At 45.8% G+C, this 21,533-nt stretch overlaps 1 protein-coding gene across 6 annotated transcripts in view; it reads right to left on the minus strand.

The window, feature by feature from the left end:
• The window catches only part of GRM5 (glutamate metabotropic receptor 5), a 236,217-nt gene that overhangs the window by 59,878 nt on the left and 154,806 nt on the right, over positions 1-21,533 (minus strand). For all 6 annotated transcript variants that reach the window (XM_066619211.1, XM_066619208.1, XM_066619209.1 and 3 more), the window contains exon 3: positions 13,848-14,083. In XM_066619211.1, the coding sequence (XP_066475308.1) occupies positions 13,848-14,083 (236 nt within the window). The remainder of the gene's footprint in view (positions 1-13,847; positions 14,084-21,533) is intronic.

Raw genomic sequence — 21,533 nt, forward strand, 5'->3', positions numbered from 1 at the left:
CTGTCAACCAAAAGGTTGTTCCCAGAATGCACCACACTTAGTGTCATTCCCCAGGCATAGCAATGACCACAAGCCATGGTAGCTCTCAGTAGGGAGTGCCAAGATGTTCCAGAGTGATGATACATCCAGGACTTTCTGGGAAACAAGGTGGCTGACAAGTGGAGACTACCAGTGGCAAAAATATAACAACCCTCCTTGCGGCAGCCAAGACCAACACTCCCCTCCCCAAATCTTTCAAAGCACCCTGTTTGCCCCACAACTCTTCTCAAGTTTGTGCATCTGGCTTTTAGCAGAGAGTTTTCAAGCAAGAGTTCTCAGTTCAGCCTTAGGTTAGAGTGGATGTGGAGAAGTCCTTGTGGTACATGTGTGCATCAGAGCCCCACGAAATATTAGTTCAGCCCAGCTAAAGAAAGGATTTCTGTGTCAAAATAGCTCCTCACTTGAGAAGATGCCTCCACTCAAAGTTCCATTTTCTGAGATTGCTGCAAAAAACAAAATTATTTCTCTTCTGAGTGAAATTTGGGTTCTTTTTTTTCCACCACATCTCCCTGCCTATTTTCCCTTCATACATATATTCCCTTTACTGTTTTCAAATTACATACATCTGGCTTTATCTGCTCCTATTATGTTCAGAGTGAATTTATTGCTAGACAGCACTAATAACCCATAAGGCATCCACTCATTTGTCTTCCAAGACCTCACACTTCTTTGTTGTGGTCTTCCATCCATTCTTTGTTGTTTTGCTCTTATTTAGCAATTTGCTGAAATTCTCCAAAATTTAGCCTTGTCACACATCCTGCGACTTCCTCTCCACCTCTGATGACTAAATGAGGTTCAGTCAATCAATCAATCAACAGTATTTATATACCGCTTTTCAACTAAAAGTTCACAGAGCGGTTTACAGAGAAAATCAAATAACTAAATGGCTCCCTGTCCCAAAAGGGCTCACAATCTAAAAAGATGCAAATGAATACCAGCAGAAGCCACCAGAACAGACCGTGCTGGGATGAGATGGGCCAGTTACTCTCCCCCTGCTAAAAAAAGGAGCACCCACTTGAAAAAGTGCCTCTTACCCAATTAGCAGGGGTAAATTAGCAGGGGTTCAGCACATAGGAAGCAGTTGTTAAGCAACCCCTAAGAACAGTCTTCTTCCCAAACTCTTTGGGAATGTGCATCAAGACATTCTGGCAACAATGGGGCACAACCCACACTGAGGGCATTGGGCAGTCACTATCAATATTGGCTCATCCACTTCCAGAATGGTTTCCATACTCAGTTGTTCCACCTGACTGCATCAGATGAAGAGGTAAGACAGACAGGCCCTGTCCATCTGTCGGCCTCTGACCAACTGACTTTCTTCCCAGAAGCGCTACTGTTAACAGCAGCTCCACCTGGACTGGTGAGAGATCAAGGCCCTCTCCAACAGCCTAGCTAAACTCCATTGCCATCTAGCTCTTTCTGTCCCAGAACAGTCTCAAGCAGAAGGGCCAATCAGTCCATGAGGAGAACAGGCTTGTTAGCATTGGCCAGTGAATTAGGACCGGAGCAGAGGAGGCAGCAAACATACGCCCATCACCTCCCTCCCACTCTAGCACCATGGCTTCCATACTGGTCCTTTCCTCTATGTGGGTCCTTAAGCAATTCCAACTCCTAGTTTATTCCTTCATCCTTGTAATACACTCTTGTAATACACCCTTAACACAGCAATACAAGGGGAAGGAGGAAGGCTACACTCATCACTGCAGCCTGGGTTACACTGGGTTACACTGCACTGGGTTACACTGTATGGGAATTTTTTCACCTTCAACACACAGGAGAAAAAAACAACAACTTGACTCCTTGATTGACATCAATGGACTTCACAAGAACATAACAAGGGCCTTGCTGGATCAGGCAAAAGGATACTGGCATACTTAGGGGAGGATCAAAGGGGCAAATACCCCAGGGTGCCATGCCTGCAGGGGTGCCACCACCTTCCTCCTCCTTACTGCCACCTTCCTCTCCCCACCTGGAAGTCACTGATGACCTCTCTGGCCTTCTAAGGGCTTTAGAAGCCCTGAGGAGGGCCTTAAAAATCACTTAAGTGCAGCATCCTCCATCCCTCAGAAGACCCCCAAATGTGACTGATGTTGGGTGGCATTCTGCCCGGTGGGATAGCATTCCACGGTCCTGGCCCCAAATGGCACAAGGGCCAGGATTGCAATTAAAAAGGGCCCATCTAGTCCGCCTTCTTGTATCTCTCAATGGCCCATAAGATGCCTTAGGGAACACACAAGACAACAAGATACCTGTGTCCTGTTGCCATTCCCTTGCACCTGCCATTCAGAGAGACAGGCTCCCTCTAAAACCCAGAGATTGCCTACAGTCATCATGACTTGTAACCTGCGATGGACTTCAAATGGGCATCAAGCTCAGCTGTCTGTACAAACAGGTTTCCCAGGGCAGAGTAACTGCAAAGGACATTGTGCTGCGGACACTTTTGTGAGTTTGAAAAAGCACTGCAGCAGAGTCACCCCTGCTCACAGTCTTCCATAAAACACACAAATGGGCTTTTATGGTTTTTATTGTCTTTTTAAGTGCCTCTTGAAAGAACTTGGCCTACAGAACTCAAGATCTATGTATTGCAGAAATGTTGCATCTCCCCCAAATAAAAGTAGAGATAGGAAACTGTGGTTTTTTTCCAGGTCAGTGGCAAACTGCATTATGAAAGGCATTCTAGTCAGTGGTGTAGCTAGAGGGGGTGCAAAGCACTAAGTTTTGCAGGGAGCCTCACAGCAGTGTGCAAGGCACCTCTCCCAGTCCCCTTCAGAGCCATTCCAGGCGGGGGAAGCAAAACGGATAGCTCTGAAGGGGAGGGGGAGAGGCGCTCTGCACACTGCTGTGAGACTCCTTGCAAAACTTAGTGCTTTGCACCCCTCTAGCTACACCACTGATTCCAGGAACAAAGCCTTCTTTCTTGAATAAAATGCCCAGATTACACAGAAGTGGCAAGAGATCCACACAAATGATGGAAATAGTTTCCTAGGAGAAACTAGTCTTTTCCAATCAGCGTGATTCTTGGGGTGTTTGGGGGGGCACACTATGAAATATATAGGTCTTGTGCTAAACAATTTTCTTTGCTCTTTGTAAGTTATCCCTAGCAGTAAAAGTTTCCAAGGGCTTTTGATGTCTTCTTTAAATCATTTAAATTCCTTGACATTCCATTGTTCCTTAATTATCCAGTTCCTCCCCATCACAATTGCTTTGTCTCTTCTGGGCATAATTCATTTACATTTTTCTCTGTTCGCTTATTCCCAGGACCCAAACCATTCTCCCCATAGCTGGTTCAATTTAATCATCTCAGGCCATTCCTCTTCTTCATTCCTGTATTAGGTTTGCTTTGATGCAGCACTTAAGCCACAAAATACAAGTATTATATTTCCTGGAGAATGTCTGCATTTATCTTTTAGGAGTTTTCCGGGAACCTTCTTAGGGTAAGTGCTGCATTTTCTGTGACTTTGGTGCGAAATGGACACAAAACAAAATAAAATCTCAAAACCCTAAATACTGTCCGCACGGATAACTCCTAAAACCCTGTCTTCATATTTTTGAAACTGAGCAGGGAACTTACTTAAGGAAATCTCTACAATGATTGAGAGTTTCATGCAAATTGACCAGAAAATCTGTTTTAAAATTAGCAAAATTCAATTAATTGCTCCTGGAATGAAAACCCCCAGAATGAACTTAGATAGATTTGGCCTCTTTCAAGAGGGTTTTCATTCCAGTAAATTTCATCTGGGTTCCGAAAAATAATAAAGTTGCACTGAATTGAATTTCAAATCAATTGGAAGCAATTAAAAACAGATCAAAACTGAAATGAAGCAGCCATCTGAATTCGGTACAAAGTGAAGCAATTTGTTGAAAGGAGCCAATGAAATGATTCAGGCTCCCAAATGAAGCAATTCACATTATCTACTGGTTTATACAATCAGAAGAATCAAATGCTCTTCCTGGACTCTAATGAAGTGTGTGTGATTGTATATTTGATATACAGGAAAAACAAACATGCTTGACTTGGAGAAGCTTTCATTCACTGAAGTGATACTGTCCTGAAAAATCATGATTATTATCATTTATTATTTATAAATTGTTCTAGGTGCTATACAATAAAAAAAAAAAGCACTGCCCGCAATCATACCATATAGAAGACATTGCACAAAAGAAATTAGGTATAGAAAAGGAAGAGGAAAATAAACAAATACAGAAACCAATTCCTTTTGCAGTCATGGAAGTTATAATAACTAGGTGGAATGACCGCTGAGAAGTTCATTCTGAAATGGGAATAGCCTGCGGACATTGGGCCAAACTGAGCTAAAACAAGGGATATTGGTTTCTCATCTCTCCCTCAAATGCAGCGAGGTGGATGGAATTCTGGGAGCAGGGCCATCTCCAGGATTCAGGAAGCCTTCGGCAAACTGAGCTTCAAAGGTCCGCTCCTACCTGAATGGGCCATTGGGTTTCCACCAACACCACTTCATGAAGGTTATGTGGGCACAAAGGGGGTGTGCGTATTTGTTGGGGATCCAGTACAAGGTTTATGTGTATAGAAGCCAAGATTTAATCTTTAATGTCTTCAGTTAAAAGACTTCACTAGGGTTTTAAATGAGCTAACTGAGACGCTGAGACTGTGGCACAAAAGCAATCAGAGATGCCAATGGTGGGCAAGACTACCCACTGTTGGTATATCTGTGCATTATATCAGTGAGAGTACTCTGAAAAACAGTCATATCATACGGCTATGTTAAGACTATGCCTTCCAGTAAAGTCTCTCTGGCTTATTTGCATCTTGAAATGTAATTACCATACTTTGAATTTCTCTTTTTAAATGTGGATTTATATCCCAATTAAGTTGCGCCCAAATATACCCTATACTTGGTGCAGTGCAACGTTATAATCCACTGCTGTAAACGCAATAGAAAAATCAGGTTTTATTACAAAGCAAACAAACAAATCATGGTCCTCATTAATTGTCCAAAAGGAAGGGTCTGTAGCTCTGCGGCTGGATCTCCAGCACCTTCAGCTCAGAGAGTCTCAGGTCCAAACAAGATGTGACATGGGCAATCTAAGGGAGGGAGGCAGTTCAGATCAAGACTGCAGTGCTGAGAGGGCAACCCCTCCTCATGCCATCCGCCTGATGAAAATGCCTTCATGAAGCTGCCATTTGCCATGCAGGGGCAAAACACACAGATATTTGCAGGAGGAATTTTAATTCTGGAAAATGGCACTGGACAAAGAGTTAAAACCCCATCATATAGAGTTGTTGGTCCTTCCTGCTGTTGCCTGTTAAGAATGCCACTGCAGGATCAGAACCACTGAGTACAACATCTACCCTAGCCCATCAGTTGCCTCTGGATAGCCCTCAAGCAGAAAATGAAGGCATAACTGGTGTAGTTGGGGGAAGGACGGGGCACTAAGTTTTTCAGGGAGCCTCCCTGCAGCCATTCGCCTCCGTTTTGCCCCCCCTGCCCAAACGGCTCCAAAGGGGAGGGGAGGAGCCGCTTGCAAGCTTCGGGGAGGCTCCCTGCAAAACGTAGTGCCTCACTCCCCCTCTAGCTACGCCATGGAAGCCATACTCCTTTATCAGTGTTGTTCCCAAGCTCCTGGGGGGGGGGCATGCAGCCATAATGACTAGGAGTCAGTGATAGAAACGTCCTCTGTGAATTTGTCTAATCTCCTTTTGAAGCCCTTTCAGTTACTAGTGTAGTGTACTGTAGTGTACACTATCCCACCCAGTACTGCAGCCAGAGGTGGGTGGCACGATAAGTACAGAAGGTGCTGTAGTGTGCTGTGTAAGTGGACCCTTTCACTTTCTGTTGTTGCCCCAAATTGCTTTATGGTGAGTGGCAGGGGGCGCTTACACAGCACACTGAGGTGCCTGCTATACTTACCATGCCACCCCCCTCTGGCTACACTACTGTCCCCACCACATCTTGTGCTTGCACCTCTCGCTTGCACCTCTCGCTAGTCTACTCACCTTTCCAGTTGCCTGCTTCCCTTTCTACTCAACTAGAAATCCTTCACTGCTAGTTCAGCTCTCTTCAACCAAACGCTTTGACACACCTGCTCTTGTTGAAAGAGGCTCTCCAGCAGGGACGTGCCCCTTGACTCATGTCAACTCACAAGTCATAACGGGTGGCCGTCACTGAAGAGACATTTTTGACTCGAGTCTAAGTCAGCATGAGAAAGGAGTTGTGGTGCGAATGAGGCACAGACAAAAAAGAGAAGCAAGCAAAGCATTCACACACACAAAACAGAGTCACAAGCACAAGCAAAAGCGAGTTGGGATCAAGTCTATTCAAGCCATGACTATTTTTTGAGTCACTAACCCTGAGTCGGGTCTGAGTCAATGATGTCCATGACTTGAGTTAACACGAGTCGTGAAAAACGACGTAAGGCCACACCTGGAGTATTGTGTCCAGTTCTGGTCACCACATCTCAAAAAGGACATAGTGGAAATGGAAAAGATGCAAAAGAGAGGGACTGAGGCTGCAATCCTAGCCACACTTACCTGAGAATAAGCCACATTGACTATGGGACTTACTTCTGAGTAGACATGCATAGGATTGGGCTCTAAGATGATTATTGGGCTGGGGTACCTTCCTTATGAGGAAAGGTTTTGGCGTTTGGGCCTCTTTAGCCTATAAAAGAGATGCCTGAGGGGGGACATGATTGAGACATACAAAATTGTGCATGGGAAGGATAAAGTGGATAGAGAGATGCTCTTTACACTCTCACATAACACCAGAACCAGGGGACAGCCACTAAAATTGAGTGATGGGAGGGTTAGGACAGACAAAAGAAAATATTTCTTTACTCAGCGTGTGGTTGGTTTGTGGAACTCCTTGCCACAGGATGTGGTGATGGAATCTGGCCTGGATACCTTTAAAAGGGGATTGGACAAGTTTCTGGAGGAAAAATCCATTACGGGTTACAAGCCATGGTGTGTATGTGCAACCTTTTGATTTTAGAAATGGCACAATGCCATTTACAAGGGAGAACACCAGGATGCAGGTCTCTTGTTATCTGGTGTGCTCCCTAGAGCATTTGGTGGGCTGCTGTGAGATACAGGAAGCTGGACTAGATGGGCCTATGGCCTGATCCAGCGGGGCTGTTCTTATGTTCTTAACATGTGTTTTACCCACTCCAGTCGAGTCTTTACAAACTGAGTTCCCATCCCTTTGCAAAACTCATCTAAACAGCCTAAACATCTAACATGTGAACATTTAGTTGAAAAGCGGTATATAAATACTGTTGTTGTTGTTGTTGTTGTTGTTGTTATTATTATTATTAAACAAACTAACAGGTTCAAACTGTTGATCTCCCTCTGATAAAAGGGTTGCTTGTGACCCTGGGAGAATCAGAATACTAAGAAAGAAGAGCCATCCTACCCATTTATTCTGTTTGGTTGAGGTAACATCTTTTTCTAATTAAAAATATTAAGCATAATAGCTATGAGAAACGATTGCACCGAAAACCCATTTAATTGGAATTAAGTGGAACACTGAACAGTAGATTATGTTGCAATATACAAAACTTGAACAAAGTATTCATCCTCAGAATTAAGTGTTAATGCACCGTGCAATTAATTATACTAGTAATTAAGAGAAATCTAGCTTGCTCCAGCAACAACATTAGGTTTCTTTTAAAAATAATCTGCTGGGTTTATTACGCACAACTCTCTTGCATTTTTTTTTCTGAAGTGTGGAAGAAATCTTTAGCTAGTGGAATTCGTGCCGTTAAGTAGAAGGCTCAGTGAGAACTTTCTATTGAGTTTGAATGAATGGAAGTTAAATGGAAACCGTGTTGCTTTGAACTTCAGAGAAGCCAGCCACAACAAGAGGAATTGACGGCAAAAACAGGAGAGCTTTAGCTGAATTCAGTGGCATAGCTGGAGGGGGGCAGAACACTCAGGCTAGCAAGCGGCCCATCCCTTTGGAGCCATTCCCAGTGGGGGAAGCAAAATGGAGCCATAAGCCATCCGTTTTGCTTCCCCCACCGGGAATGGCTCCGAAGGGAGGGGCCACTTGCCAGCCTGAGGGCTCTGTCCCCCCTCCAGCTACGCCACCGGCTGAATTGCAAATTTGCCCTATTCCAAAGCTGGGAAAATAGATTCTTTGGAAATAACTTGACTCAGAAAACAGGGAAACAGACATGGCATGAAAAATAGGCTCACCAGTGGGCCAAACCAAAGCTGTTTGAAACCACTTTCTGATTCTGCTTGTCAGTTTGATTCTTCTGACAGTACTGGAGAAATGACTTCTCATTCACTCTGCTTTTTGCTAAAGGCTCTACTCTATCTGCTGTTTTCCTTGTCTTTGAAACAGCATGTCCTGCATTGTTTTAAAAGCTAAGGAGGTGTCTGTCCGAGTGGCGTAGCTAGAGGGGGTGCAAAGCACTACGTTTTGTAGGAACTAAGCTATGTCCCAGTGGTGTAGCTACAGGGGGTGTAAAGCACTAAGTTTTGTAGTTTTGTCTTACGGCCTTTCCCCCTCCCCCTCGGAGCCATTCCAGGCAGGGGAACCAAACAGAGGCACACATCTTTGTTTTGCTCCCCCCCCCGCACCTGGAATGGCTCTGAAGAGGAGGGGGAAGGGTTGCCTGCACACTGTGGTGAGACTCCCTGAAAAATGTAGTGCTTTGCACCCCCTCTAGCTATGCCACTGAACTGTCCTACAGTTTATCATCAGAAGATCTCCTCCCATCCTTCCGCCTCTCCCGCTGACTTACTTGCTCTGGCAGACAGCAGGAGAACCAATGATGTGGGAAGGAAGGCTCTGACCTTCCCTTGTGCTCCTGCAGTGCACCACTGTGCTTTACAACTGCTTTTCAGTCGTCTCTGGGCAGCAGAAGAGCATTCTGCTGCTGGCCAGAGCCCATAGGATTGGACTGTAAGCTTCCCAACATTGTTGTGCCGGTTACAGAATGTTGATGTTTATTTCCAACTCCTTCATCCATAACACATAGTACAACTTATCCTGGGCCCTCACATCGTGACACTGGTGTGTCATTGGCTGATGTGGAGAAGGAAATGCTCAGGACACAAAGAAAACAGCTATACACATTAGGATGGAGGACTTGAGAAGCGCAATGTGCAATTCTGGCCAAATGGGGGAAAAAAAATGACTCGTTTGATTATGAAATCCCAGAGGTCCTCAGGCAATTACACATCTCCTCGCTAGAGCTGTGTTATTTTGATCTGTTTCTTTCTAAGTTAAGATGGTTCACCCAAGTTCTTCTGTGACATGGAGCTGAAAGCACTGAGAATCAAATTGGATAACTGTGAAAACTTCTCACTTTCTGCAATGCTTTAGCTGGGCAGAAAATCAATGCGCTCAAAGGGATAGTGATGACGGAATTAACTGTGTTGAAAACTTTTAATCAGGATTTGGGTAGAGGTTTGAATTTCAACCTCATCCTTGAATTGAGGTCAAGGAAGAAAGATGGTGGGGGTCAACAGCGGTAACGTAGCCAGGGGCATCAGTAAGTACTGCAGGTGCCCCAGCTCGCCATGTAAATGGCCCGTCCTGCTCACTGTTGGAGCCACTGAGGCAGTGACAGCAACATGTGAGTGCTTGTTGGTGGAGTAGCTGGAGGGGGGGTGGCGCGCCCAGCCTGGCAGGGAAACTCAGCGGGAAGTAGGGAACTCAGCGGGAACTATTCGGCTCCGTTTTGCTCCCCCCACCGGGAATGGCTCTGAAGGGAGGGGCCGCTTGCCCACCCCACTGAGCCCCCACTGGACTGGCTGCTCTGCCCCCCTCCAGCTACACCACCGGTGCTTGCTGAACAGTGGTCGCATTGCTGTTGCTGCCCCAGTGGCTCTGATGGCAAGTGGGAGGGGCTGCTTGCACAGCATGCTGTAATGCCCACAATACTTACCACACTGCCCCCCCTCTGGCTATGCTACTAGTAAACAGCCTCCCAGTTTTTGCACTCCCCGGCAGGCAGCAAACGGAGGGAGTCTGCAAAATCTCAGGTGGATTGCGGCCACATTTGAACTGGTGAGTCGCAGGTTGTACTGCGAGAGAGAAGCATGGCAAAAATCAACGCCCCCAACCTGAACACCATCCCAGATAAGTCTGAAATCTTCAAACAGGAATGAATTATTAAATGATTGCTTTCATGTGTGGAAAAAATAGCAGAAGAGGATATTTCCACCCAAGGACTCAGCCTGACGGAAAACCGTCCCCTACCGTGTTAGCAACTCGTTTTAGCAAAAACAGCAGGCTGCAAAACCTGTGCCTGACTAAGCCAAAGACGGTTTGCCAAGCTGATTTGATTGCTGCAATGTTCTATACAGGGGGCTGCCTTTGAAGGGGATCTGGGAACTTCTGTTGGCCATTAGACATCAGTCCGACTATTAGTGCTAAGTACTGGAAATATTTCAGGCCAATGTGTTTTTAAAAGTGTCTGGTTACCGAATTTTTTTAGGTCTGATTCAAGGCATTGTTTTCAATCAAAGCCTGGGGAGGAAAGGTAGCTCAGTAATAGAACATCGCCCAGGGTTTAATTCTTGACATCTCCAGGTAAACTACACGGGTCAATACATGAGGCCATCAGATGTGGGTTGCATCGGCGGTAGATTGTGAGCTAAAGAAATCTGCATCTCTCAAAATCACTTCTGCTACACAACTTGTTGTTGGCATCCTTCAGTCTCGGAAGACTATGGTGTCACGCTCTGAATGGTGGTTCTGGAACAGTGTCCTCTGCAGTGCGCGAAGCCTGGGTAAAGTAGGTATGGAGGATAGGCTGTTACTCATGCAGCAAATCCCCCCTCTCCACGTCGCTGAAGTGGTCCAATGGAAAGGCAGAGGCCAATACGGTTGGTTCCAGCGGTGTCGCAAGAGTTGCCAGAACGTGACTGAGTTCAGCCATGAACTGCCTCAGGGACTCCGGCTCCGGATTTTGCCTCGAGGTTGACTCCTGAAGCCTTTTCCATAACTGGATGTAGCCACAAGGCAGTGGAGGTTTGGGATCAGAGTTTTCCTTCTCTCAGATGAGCTGCCTTCCCAGGCTGACGAGTCCCATCTACACAACTATGATGGCATGATCATGTTCTCTCAGATGAGAATAGATCTGTGTTCAACAGGGCTTACACACAGATTCGTGTGCATCAGGGGCAGATCCAAGGAGAGGTCAGGGGTGCGTGGTCCCCCAAACTGTCATGGCAGTAGGGAAGGATGTCCACAAGAATGGGAAGCAGCCCAAGCATGGCTGGGAGCCCAGGTCTACCTACTTGGAAGAGGTGGAACGGGAGCCCAGGTCTACCTGGCAGGGCATGGGCACCAAGTCCATGTGGTAGCTCAGGTTTACCTGCCCAGCAAACCTCAGCCACAAAGTTCAACTGGGAGCCCAGGTCTACCCAACTGGGCTCTAGAGCTAAGGTAGTGCTTATGGCCCCTCCCTACAAACAGAAACACTGGATCCACCTCTGCCATGCATGGGATCACAACTTGGAAGTCACAGGAACCCTTGCCCTCCTTTGTATCTGGTAGTTTTCTATCTCCCCCCATCCCCGCCCTTTTAGCTAAACAGCAACATAACAATAAAGGGTAATTTGGAACAGCTGAGGTCAGATTGTGTCTTGCTCTTGGTCTCAACCAGTGTTCTCAACCAGTGCAGCTGCACACCTCCCCGCTGAGCTCTGCACAGCACAAAGGTCAGAGACCTGGAGGTTCATTGATGATGTCGCCAAACGATGTCATCAAACACTGTGAGGATGCTGCCAAATGATGCCACCAGACATCAAGTGTCTGCAAGCAGTAACACAACTCGATGCTGCGATGCTGTGCAATTTGCAAAGGAGTCTGCGCGTGAACACGGACCCCCTCAGATCTGTCATTTTCAAACATTGATGTGCATTGATGTGCTGCAAAATGTCCACCGGTGTGCCGTGGGAGTTTGGAGCACAGGGGTTGAAAATAACTGAAAAACTCTTCCGGGTTCTGCGGCTCTGTTTTTAGGGCAACTGTCTATAGTAATGAATGGTCTGTCCCTCTTCTCCAGCTCTGCAGCAGAGGAAGAGGGACACCAATTTGTTGCTACAGACAGGTGCCCTAGAAACAGCCACAGAATTCGAAAGAATCTCCAGGGGTTGGAAGTGACATCACAATAGGCAACCTGAAGGAGTGAAAGCAACCTGGAGGCATCTCCTGTGTGTTGCCTTCGCCCCCCCAGACAGGCTCTGAGAGCAAGAGGGACGGGCAGCTTACACAGGTCTGGCACCCACACTGAGTCAAATCTGCCAGTGCTGAACCTACTGATGAAGAGGCTCCACCTGTATATAAATATTTGAAAAAAAACTTACTTGCCTAGTGCAGCAGTGTAAATGAGTCTGCTTATCCTGTAAGGTACCCCTTTGCTGGCAGTGTCACCTTTTGATATTCAATCTGAATTGCCGCAATCGACAATGACTTTTCTGTGGTGGCATCAGACGTTTGAAATGCCCTCCTCCTCAAACGTAAGACTGTTGCCTCCATGCTGGCTTTCCGATCCCCCTTTATTTCATACTTTATTTCATATAGGCTGATGGGTTCTGAGCTGTCTGCGACAGATCAGGAGAGAGATCTTGGGGTGGTGGTGGACAGGTCCATGAAAGTGTCGACCCAATGTGCGGCGGCAGTGAAGAAGGCCAATTCTATGCTTGGGATCATTAGAAAAGGTATTGAGAACAAAACGGCTAATATTATAATGCCGTTGTATAAATCTATGGTAAGGCCGCACCTGGAGTATTGTGTCCAGTTCTGGTCGCCGCATCTCAAAAAAGACATAGTGGAAATGGAAAAGGTGCAAAAGAGAGCGACTAAGATGATTACGGGGCTGGGGCACCTTCCTTATGAGGAAAGGCTACGGCGTTTGGGCTTCTTCAGCCTAGAAAAGAGACGCTTGAGGGGCGACATGATTGAGACATACAAAATTATATAGGAGATGGACAGAGTGGATAGGGAGATGCTCTTTACACTCTCACATAACACCAGAACCAGGGGACATCACTGAAATTGAGTGTTGGGAGAGGTAGGGCAGACAAAATAAAATATTTATTTACTCAGCGTGTGGTTGGTCTGTGGAACTCTTTGCCACAGGATGTGGTGATGGCGTCTGGCCTGGATGCCTTTAAAAGGGGAATGGACAAGTTTCCGGAGGAAAAATCCATTACGGGGTACAAGCCATGATGTGTAATGCGCAACCTCCTGATTTTAGAAATGGGCTATGTCAGAATGCCAGATGCAAGGGAGGGCACCAGGATGAGGTCTCTTGTTATCTGGTGTGCTCCTTGGGGCATTTGGTGGGCCGCTGTGAGATACAGGAAGCTGGACTAGATGGGCCTATGGCCTGATCCAGTGGGGCTGTTCTTATGTTCTTATGTTCATACTGCTTTTAACTATTGAGCTGCTGGTTTTTATTGTCTACTTTTAGTGTTTTTGATTGTTTTTGATTGTTTTGCTTTTATGTATTATGCAAGCTGCCTTCAGCTCCCACAAATTTTCTAAATTAAATAAATGAAATAAATATTTTATGTGCATCGGAACCGTACTGTGTATCTGCAAGAGCAGACAGAGGGATTATCCACTACAACAGAACTCCAGTAGTACTAGGATATAAACTAAGTTCACCTATCTTACCATGTGCAGTGGTCTTTGAAATCTGCCCCAAGATGGCAGCACAGAAACTGTTTTCAGTCACTAAACTTTCATCTTGATAGTCAGACCTGCAAGTCTCACCATCCCAGATGCAATTATAATTCATTGCTCCATTCATTGGACTTCATTGATTTTAAATAAACAAACATATATTGCAACAAAGATGCTTACTGCTGCAGGTCTTGTTGAATTTCGGATTCTCATGTGGGGACCCCACCAAGCGGCACTGGAACCGGTGTTGCCAAAATTCCTGAAACCATGGATTTCGGTGATTTGTTTCTGGCTGGAGCTGCAGGTAATAATCATCAAACCACTTCACATCAGGAGACTGGAGCTTGATCGTTATTCCGCCAACAGCTTCACGCTGGTAGCCGTCCGTCACATCGTACCTGTCTGCCCAGCCATCGCTGCAGAGATAAATAACAGGAGAAAACTGTGAGAATGCTGCTGCCACCGTCGTCAGGCATCATTAATAGGAATTATTGGCACATGTCCTTGAAAATAGTGAGAAGACTCTAACTAAAGGTGGGCTGTGTCTGGGCCATGATTGCATTGGTGACTTATGTTCATAGATACACCAAAGGCAAGATCTTGGCTCCTGCCAAATCAGTTGTTCAGCTGTGGCCACCAGAAGTTCAAAAATGTAAGAAGAACCTTAAAGGAATGGACCAAAGGTGCAGTTAGTCCAGTATCCTACTTCCCAGTGTGGTCAACCAGATGCTTCCAGGAAGCCCACATGTGCGGAATGAGGATAATACTTCCTCCTTTGACCACTGTTCCCCAACAAGTAGTATTCAGTTGCATATTGCCTCATAATATGAACTTTCCGTATGCCCCCTGTGGCCAGTAGACCCCTCATAGATAAATCCTCTTCTAAGAATATGTCTAATTAAGATTACATGTAAACCAGAAGCCATCACCATAGATCAGTGGTTCCCAAACTGTGGGTTGGGACCCACTGGTGGGTCACGACTTGATTTTTGGTGGTTCCCCAAAGGGTTCGGCTAACTAATTGCCTCAAACCCTGAGGCTATTCAAAAATCAGATACTGTAGCTGCTAATTGCCCTGCAAAGCGCTCGGATCCTGCAGTTTGCAAGATAGCTACTAACTGCCCTGCAAAGAGTTAAGCTCCTGCAGTTTGCAAGCTTGTGTAAATATAGGGGAGATAAAGGTTTGAGGGTCTTTTTTTCTGGTTGTGATTACTAATAAATAAATAAACACTATTTCTTTCTAGAGTTCCTTTTTTTAAAGTCTGGTAAACCTAGGTGAGTCCCAAAAGAGTTTCGTTTTAAAAAGTGGATCCTGGCGCTAAAAAGTTTGGGAACTACTGCCATAGATCATAGCCATGAATTCCTTCAGTGAAGTATGTACTGCATGAAAGAAGTACTTCTGTCTGTTCCTTATCCATGGATGATCCCATGTTCTTTTGTTATGGGGGACAGAGAAGAACTTTCTATTCCCTTTTCCACATAATGCATATGTTCCCTAGATGGTGGGAGCCATCTTGGATACGTTTCAAATGTTCTTTTTTGCATAATCTTTCTATGAAGTGAAATATATGAATCTTAGGACTCAATCATAAGAGGTTGCTGTGCTGTCGGAACACACAGTGCAGTGCAGTGGTCCTTCTAGTGTCTCAAAAAGCAACCCGCTGTTGTGTGCAACTGGGCCACCTGGATCGGCAAGCGACAGCAGTGACATGACAGCAGTGATCCCAGATGTCCTGGTGACAGTAAGTTGGCTTGAGGTGGCAGTAGGGGCTGGGGGGAGGAATAGGATAGGAAGGGGAAAGAACAGGATGAGGACTGGGGCAAAGAGGGGGGTGTATCGAGGGTGGAAATGAGGCGGTTTTTGGTGGTAGTGACCCATTCCCCTTCCTGGTCTCAGTCCACTTCCCTGGGAGCAAGTCCTATTGGGGAAGTAGAGGCTTACTCCAAGATAAGGGAATGCATGCTTATCTGGGACTCCCCCCCCCCCCCCGGTACAACACAGTGTGTTTCATTGGCTGGTGCAAAATTCACCCCAACTACTCTTGCCATTGGCCACCTCCCAGCTCACCCCATTTGCAGATGGCAACATCGGAAGAGACATTTTGATGATTTGGGGGAGCAGCAGAACTGGTCAAAGTTGTTGGGATTAGCACCCAAAGCAGGAGCACTGCTCCTTGTGCCATTGCACTGCAATAAATCTCCCATAAATGACATTACAGGAAGACATAGCATCATTACCAGGAGACTTGTGGGAGTTGGGAAACAGGAGCCAACTGATGACTAGAGGAGCATCATTGAAGTCAGAAAACTGGCAGAAAAAAAGTGAGACCGCCTGGGAATACCGGGTGCTGTAGGCTTATACCATAGTCTTTCGAGACTGAAGGTTGCCAACCATCAATAGTGGTTTCAGTGCAATCTTGGTACACACACACACAAACGCTTCAAATTTCAAGCTGAAAGTTTTCTCTGGAGAATTTCAGCTCAGCTTCTGGTCAGTGTATCAGTATCCTTAGAACCCCCCTGGCATAGAAAGTCTCAACGCAAGACTACCTTGGACTCTGTGAATGTGAGAAACGGATGGTGATGATGATGATGATGATGATGACCATTAGGGTGGTGAAGGTGATGATGGAGATGATGAGTGACGACCGTGGTGAAGATGAGTATTATGAGCTTGATCTTGATGTGTCGCTCGGTCCTTCTGGAAACCACTGAAGTAGAAAAAAATAGCATTTCAGCGTAATTACAAGTTGGTACTGATCCTGCATTAACTGCTAAACTGGGTCACAGTGAGGCTTGCTAAGCATGGATTACAATGGTATCTATGGAATCTATTCACAATGTGATAGCTGCTTGGCATATGAGAATTCTCTTGTTTTATAATGCAGAATATCTGTTGCCAGGAATTAGGAATTTCAAAAATGCTCACCAGTTGAACTACATGTGAATTCTAAGGCATTCACTTTATTTATTTATTTATTTATTTATTTATTTATTTATTTATTTATTTATTTATTTATTTGATTGATTGATTGATTGATTGATTGATTGATTGATTGATTGATTGATTGATTGATAGCCCATTTTTCTGTATATCTAAGGGACTCCAAGCAGCTAGCCACAATTATTTAAAGCAAACATAACCAAAGAAAACAGAATAAAAACAATATAGCACACAACCCTAACCAGGGCTACTCAGAAGTAAGTCCTATTTTGTGCAATGGGGCTTACTCTCAGGAAAGTGTGGTTAGGATTGCAGCCTATATCACCACCATAAAACAGCAGTGAATGAATGAATGAATGCATGGATGGATGAATATGCAAGCAGTTACAGAATTCTTTGGGGGGGCAGAACCACAGATGAGTGAAACTTTGGATACCACATCCACAGATGGAGGGACAGCTGCAATTATATTTTTTTTTCCCACTGGTTCACCCCACTCCCACCCCTTCCCCTGTCATCTTCCTTAATTGTAATCTCCTTGGGACAGGTACCTGTTTTTTCATTCTTTGTATGTGGCCACCGATGGGGCCAAAAAAAATAACTAAAATTTTGAGTCCATAATCAAATGAAAGGGCACACCGGTGTGCAGAAATCGTCAGCTATGCAGGCGTCAAGAAGAAAATGGCAAAAGCTGGACACATTTAGAAGGATTTGAATTAATTTCTTTATTAATTTCTGTAACAATAATCAATGTGGTTGAGTTAGTACTTCAAATGTACAGACGTTTTCATTTATGATGATTACTGAACCATTGCTTACAACAGGGGGCTCCAAACTTTTTGGCCAGAGGGCCGCATCAAATATCTGGCATGGTGTTGAGGGCCGGGGAAAAAAATTTAAATATTAAATTTAAATAAATAAATTAGAGATGGAACTTAGATGAGTGAATAAATGAATGAATGGGCTCATTCATTCAACCTCTGTGGCCCTCAGAACATCCACCAGACACAACCAGAACACAGCTCTGGTCATGTACAGTTGAATGGGCCAGAGGCTTTCAGGGGACAAGAGGCTGGCTGCGAGGTGGGTAGAGGCTTGTCGTGGGCCGCATCTGGACCCCAGGCCAGGATTTGGAGAACCCTGGTTTACAATAATAAACTAAATAATGAATAAAAAACAGATGAATACAGGGAAGAAAGATACTCTCATCTGTTTCACTGATATAAACTGGGATACGTTTGTGAAGAAAGAATAGCACCTACCATTGAGGTACACTTATGCAGTCACAACCTGATGTTAAGTCAACTGCATGTGGAAGGATGATGGAGTCAGCCAGACAATCGGGGCTATATAAACCCTGCTTTATTATAAATATGGCACTGTAGATCAGCCAAGCAGGGTTGAATAAGCCCTTTGCTATTATATGCGCTGCACAGCAGGACAGTTGTTCAGAGTAGGATATCTCTACGGCAAAGCAGTCTCCATTGAGGAAACAGGGAGAACAGGCAAACAAAGGATACCTTGGACAACAAGATTTGTGGAGCACAGGAAACAAAAACCAGTGATCTCTCCTTCCAGATCGCCACCCTAGAAGTTCTGATGCTTGTTTTACAAAGCTTGATTTCCAGCACACTACAGGATCTGCAAAGCTATACCCAGTAACCATGGTGACTAAGTGTGCTTTTATTTTTCTCTTAAATATGAATTATAAGGTTTCTTTATGGTTACCGCAAAAGAGAGGATGCCTGAAAGGTTTCGTGCGGCATTTTAACCATCACTACTTTGAGGTTCCACCCCTCCCATTATAACTTCTGTTTGCCGCCCACTTGAAAAGGGCAGGGCAATTCTCATTACGTAATGCGTTAAATTGGGAATGGTGTCATTCACCAAAGTGCTTCGGATTCCAGCTTGACCTCAGTAGCTACAGTGTGTGAAATGGCAAGGTGCACACTATGCGGCCTTCGTGTTCATCCGCATACATTAACACGCATGCGCATTGAGAGGTAAGGCACAACCACCCAACCTCTCAGAGATTTAACTTCTAGCGGGCTCGGGGGCGATGCAATCTGGAAGGCTGCCAGAAGTTCCACCACTTCTGCACTACACACACACCCCCCTAAATCCTTACCATGCTCTGTGCATGCTGCAGTGAAATCTGGAAACGTGGGACTTCTGATTTTATTTACAGGGACAGCGCAAACTCCAACTGAAACTCTAAATGAAACTGGAAGTCCTAAACTTGTGAGTTTCATTGCAGTGTGCATGGAGCAGGGTAAGGAGTGTGAATGGATCTACTTTTAGCGCAAGAGAGGGGAAGGCAGATATGTATATTTATATTTTTCACATTTTTATACTGCCCTTCCTTCAAAGAGCTCAGGGCGGTTTACACACTGCTCCTCCCGTCTTTCTTGTCCTCGCAACAACCCTGTGAGGTAGGTGAGGCTGAGAGAATGTAAGAACATAAGAACAGCCCCACTGGATCAGGCCATAGGCCCATCTAGTCCAGCTTCCTGTATCTCACAGCAGCCCACCAAATGCCCCAGGGAGCACGCCTGATAACAAGAGACCTACATCCTGGTGCCCTCCCTTGCATCTGGCATACTGACATAGCCCATTTCTAAAATCAGGAGGTTGTACATGCACATCATGGCTTGTAACCCGTAATGGATTTTTCCTCCAGAAACTTGTCCAATCCCCTTTTAAAGGCGTCCAGGCCAGTCGCCATCACCACATCCTGCGGCAAGGAGTTCCAAAGACCAACCACACACTGAGTAAAGAAATATTTTCTTTTGTCTGTCCTAACCCGCCCAACACTCAGTTTGAGTGGATGTCCCCTGGTTCTGGTGTTATGTGAGAGTGTAAAGAGCATCTCCCTATCCACTCTGTCCATCCCCTGCATAATTTTGTATGTCTCAATCATGTCCCCTCAGGCAAAAGTGACTAGCCCAAGGTCACCCAGGAGGCTTTGTGGCTGAGGGGGGATTTGAACCTGGATCATCCAGGTCTAAGTCTACCTCCTAAACCACCACACCACCCTGGTTCTCCAAATCATTGTGGCCTGCAGTGGTGGCAGGTTGGAAGGATGCAGCAGTGTCAGACTTGGGGTGAAAGGCATTCTGAATCTGCCACCCTCTCAGACCCTGGTAATCTGCCACTGATGCAGCCTGCATCAGGTGGCTGAATGTTAATGTACGTTAATGGGAGTGGGGCATAGCTACTGGAGGGGTGGCACGGTTAGTACTGCAGGCACTGCAATGCTCTGCGCAAGTGTAAGCACGCCGCCATTTGCCGTCAGAGCCATTCCGGGCAGCAACAGCGGCACGCAGGCATGCCTGTGTGTTCTTGTCACTGCCCAGAATGGCTCTGATGGTGAGTGGGAGGGGCTACTGTCGCAGCACATTGTGGTTCTGGCAGTACTTACCGTGTTACCTCTCTTACGACTACACCACTGGCCTGGGGAGAGAGCTGAACCCTTTGAGAATGGCAACCCTTGCATCTCACACTAGTATTGGCAACCTTCAGTCTCGAAAGACTCTGGTATCGCGCTCTGAAAGGTGGTTCTGGAACAGCGTCTAGTGTGGCTGAAAAGGCCAATCCGGGAGTGACAATCCCTTCCACACCGGGAGCAAATGCAGTCTGTCCCTGGTCTGTCTCCCTGGCTATGGGCCTTCCTTCTTTGCCTCTTTGCCTCAGACTGTTGGCCAAGTGTCTCTTCAAACTGGGAAAGGCCATGCTGCACAGCCTGCCTCCAAGCGGGCCGCTCAGAGGTCAGGGTTTCCCACTTGTTGAGGTCCACTCCTAAGGCCTTCAGATCCCTCTTGCAGATGTCCTTGTATCGCAGCTGTGGTCTACCTGTAGGGCGCTTTCCTTGCACGAGTTCTCCATAGAGGAGATCCTTTGGGATCCGGCCATCATCCATTCTCACGACATGACCAAGCCAACGCAGGCGTCTCTGTTTCAGCAGTGAATGCATGCTAGGGATTCCAGCACGTTCCAGGACTGGTTCCAGGATCTCACACTAACACAGTGTAAACGGTGACATATATAAGACAACCAACAGAGGTCAATAAACCACAAAACAGCAGTAAGGAAAAACAAAACATGGCAGGTTTCTGCCACAATGGGCTCAAGATGGCGGGGCATGAACTGTCTTCTGGGTGCCCCGTCCATCTGTTAAAATGTTTTTTGACTCCTTGCTTCAAAATCTGCATTGGTCAGAAGAACACAGAGATTGCCGGAACAGGCAGAGGAATTACGTGCGACACATGACACTTCCTGAAAGGTTTCCATTGAATTTTGTGGAGTCCAGCTATCTGCTCTTGCCTGGGGGGAGGGGGTAGTGGTGTGGAATGGCGAGTTAATTTGTTCCCCAGACCCTCTCCTTTCTACCATCCGTGCCAATCTATCACGGATGTCATGAAGGTTAATGGGTGTATTCATTAGACAGCAGTCCAGTCTCTTTGACTTCACCAAAAGCTGTTCGCGGCCCACATAATTATGATGGAAACTACTGTTTGGCTCACATGTAATCATTCTGCTGCCAGATCTCTTAGTGATGGGGCTTTAGTAGAGATTCTGTTATCTCCCCCCCCCACCCCGAGTAGGAGTTTACTGACTTGTTGTCTTCTGTTTTCATTCCATTCTATTGTACTTCTTTTCTAGCTCTGTGCCTACACTAAACAAGATTCTAAAAATATAAGGTTGCCCACCTACGCATGCTTACATGGAATCAAGTCCCATTGAATTCAGAGGACCTTATCTCATGTTCAGGACTATGCTGTACTTCTAAGCATTTTTCATGTAAATACATTTTTCAGACATCCACCTCCTATTACGCATGCTCGACCTTCACCTCTCTGCCTGTTGTCCCACCACTATAAAATTTGAGCCTGTAAGCTCCTCGGGGCAGTGCTCAGCCTGGT

Source organism: Tiliqua scincoides, chromosome 3, assembly GCF_035046505.1.
Source record: "Tiliqua scincoides isolate rTilSci1 chromosome 3, rTilSci1.hap2, whole genome shotgun sequence".
Taxonomy (NCBI): Eukaryota; Metazoa; Chordata; class Lepidosauria; order Squamata; family Scincidae; genus Tiliqua; species Tiliqua scincoides.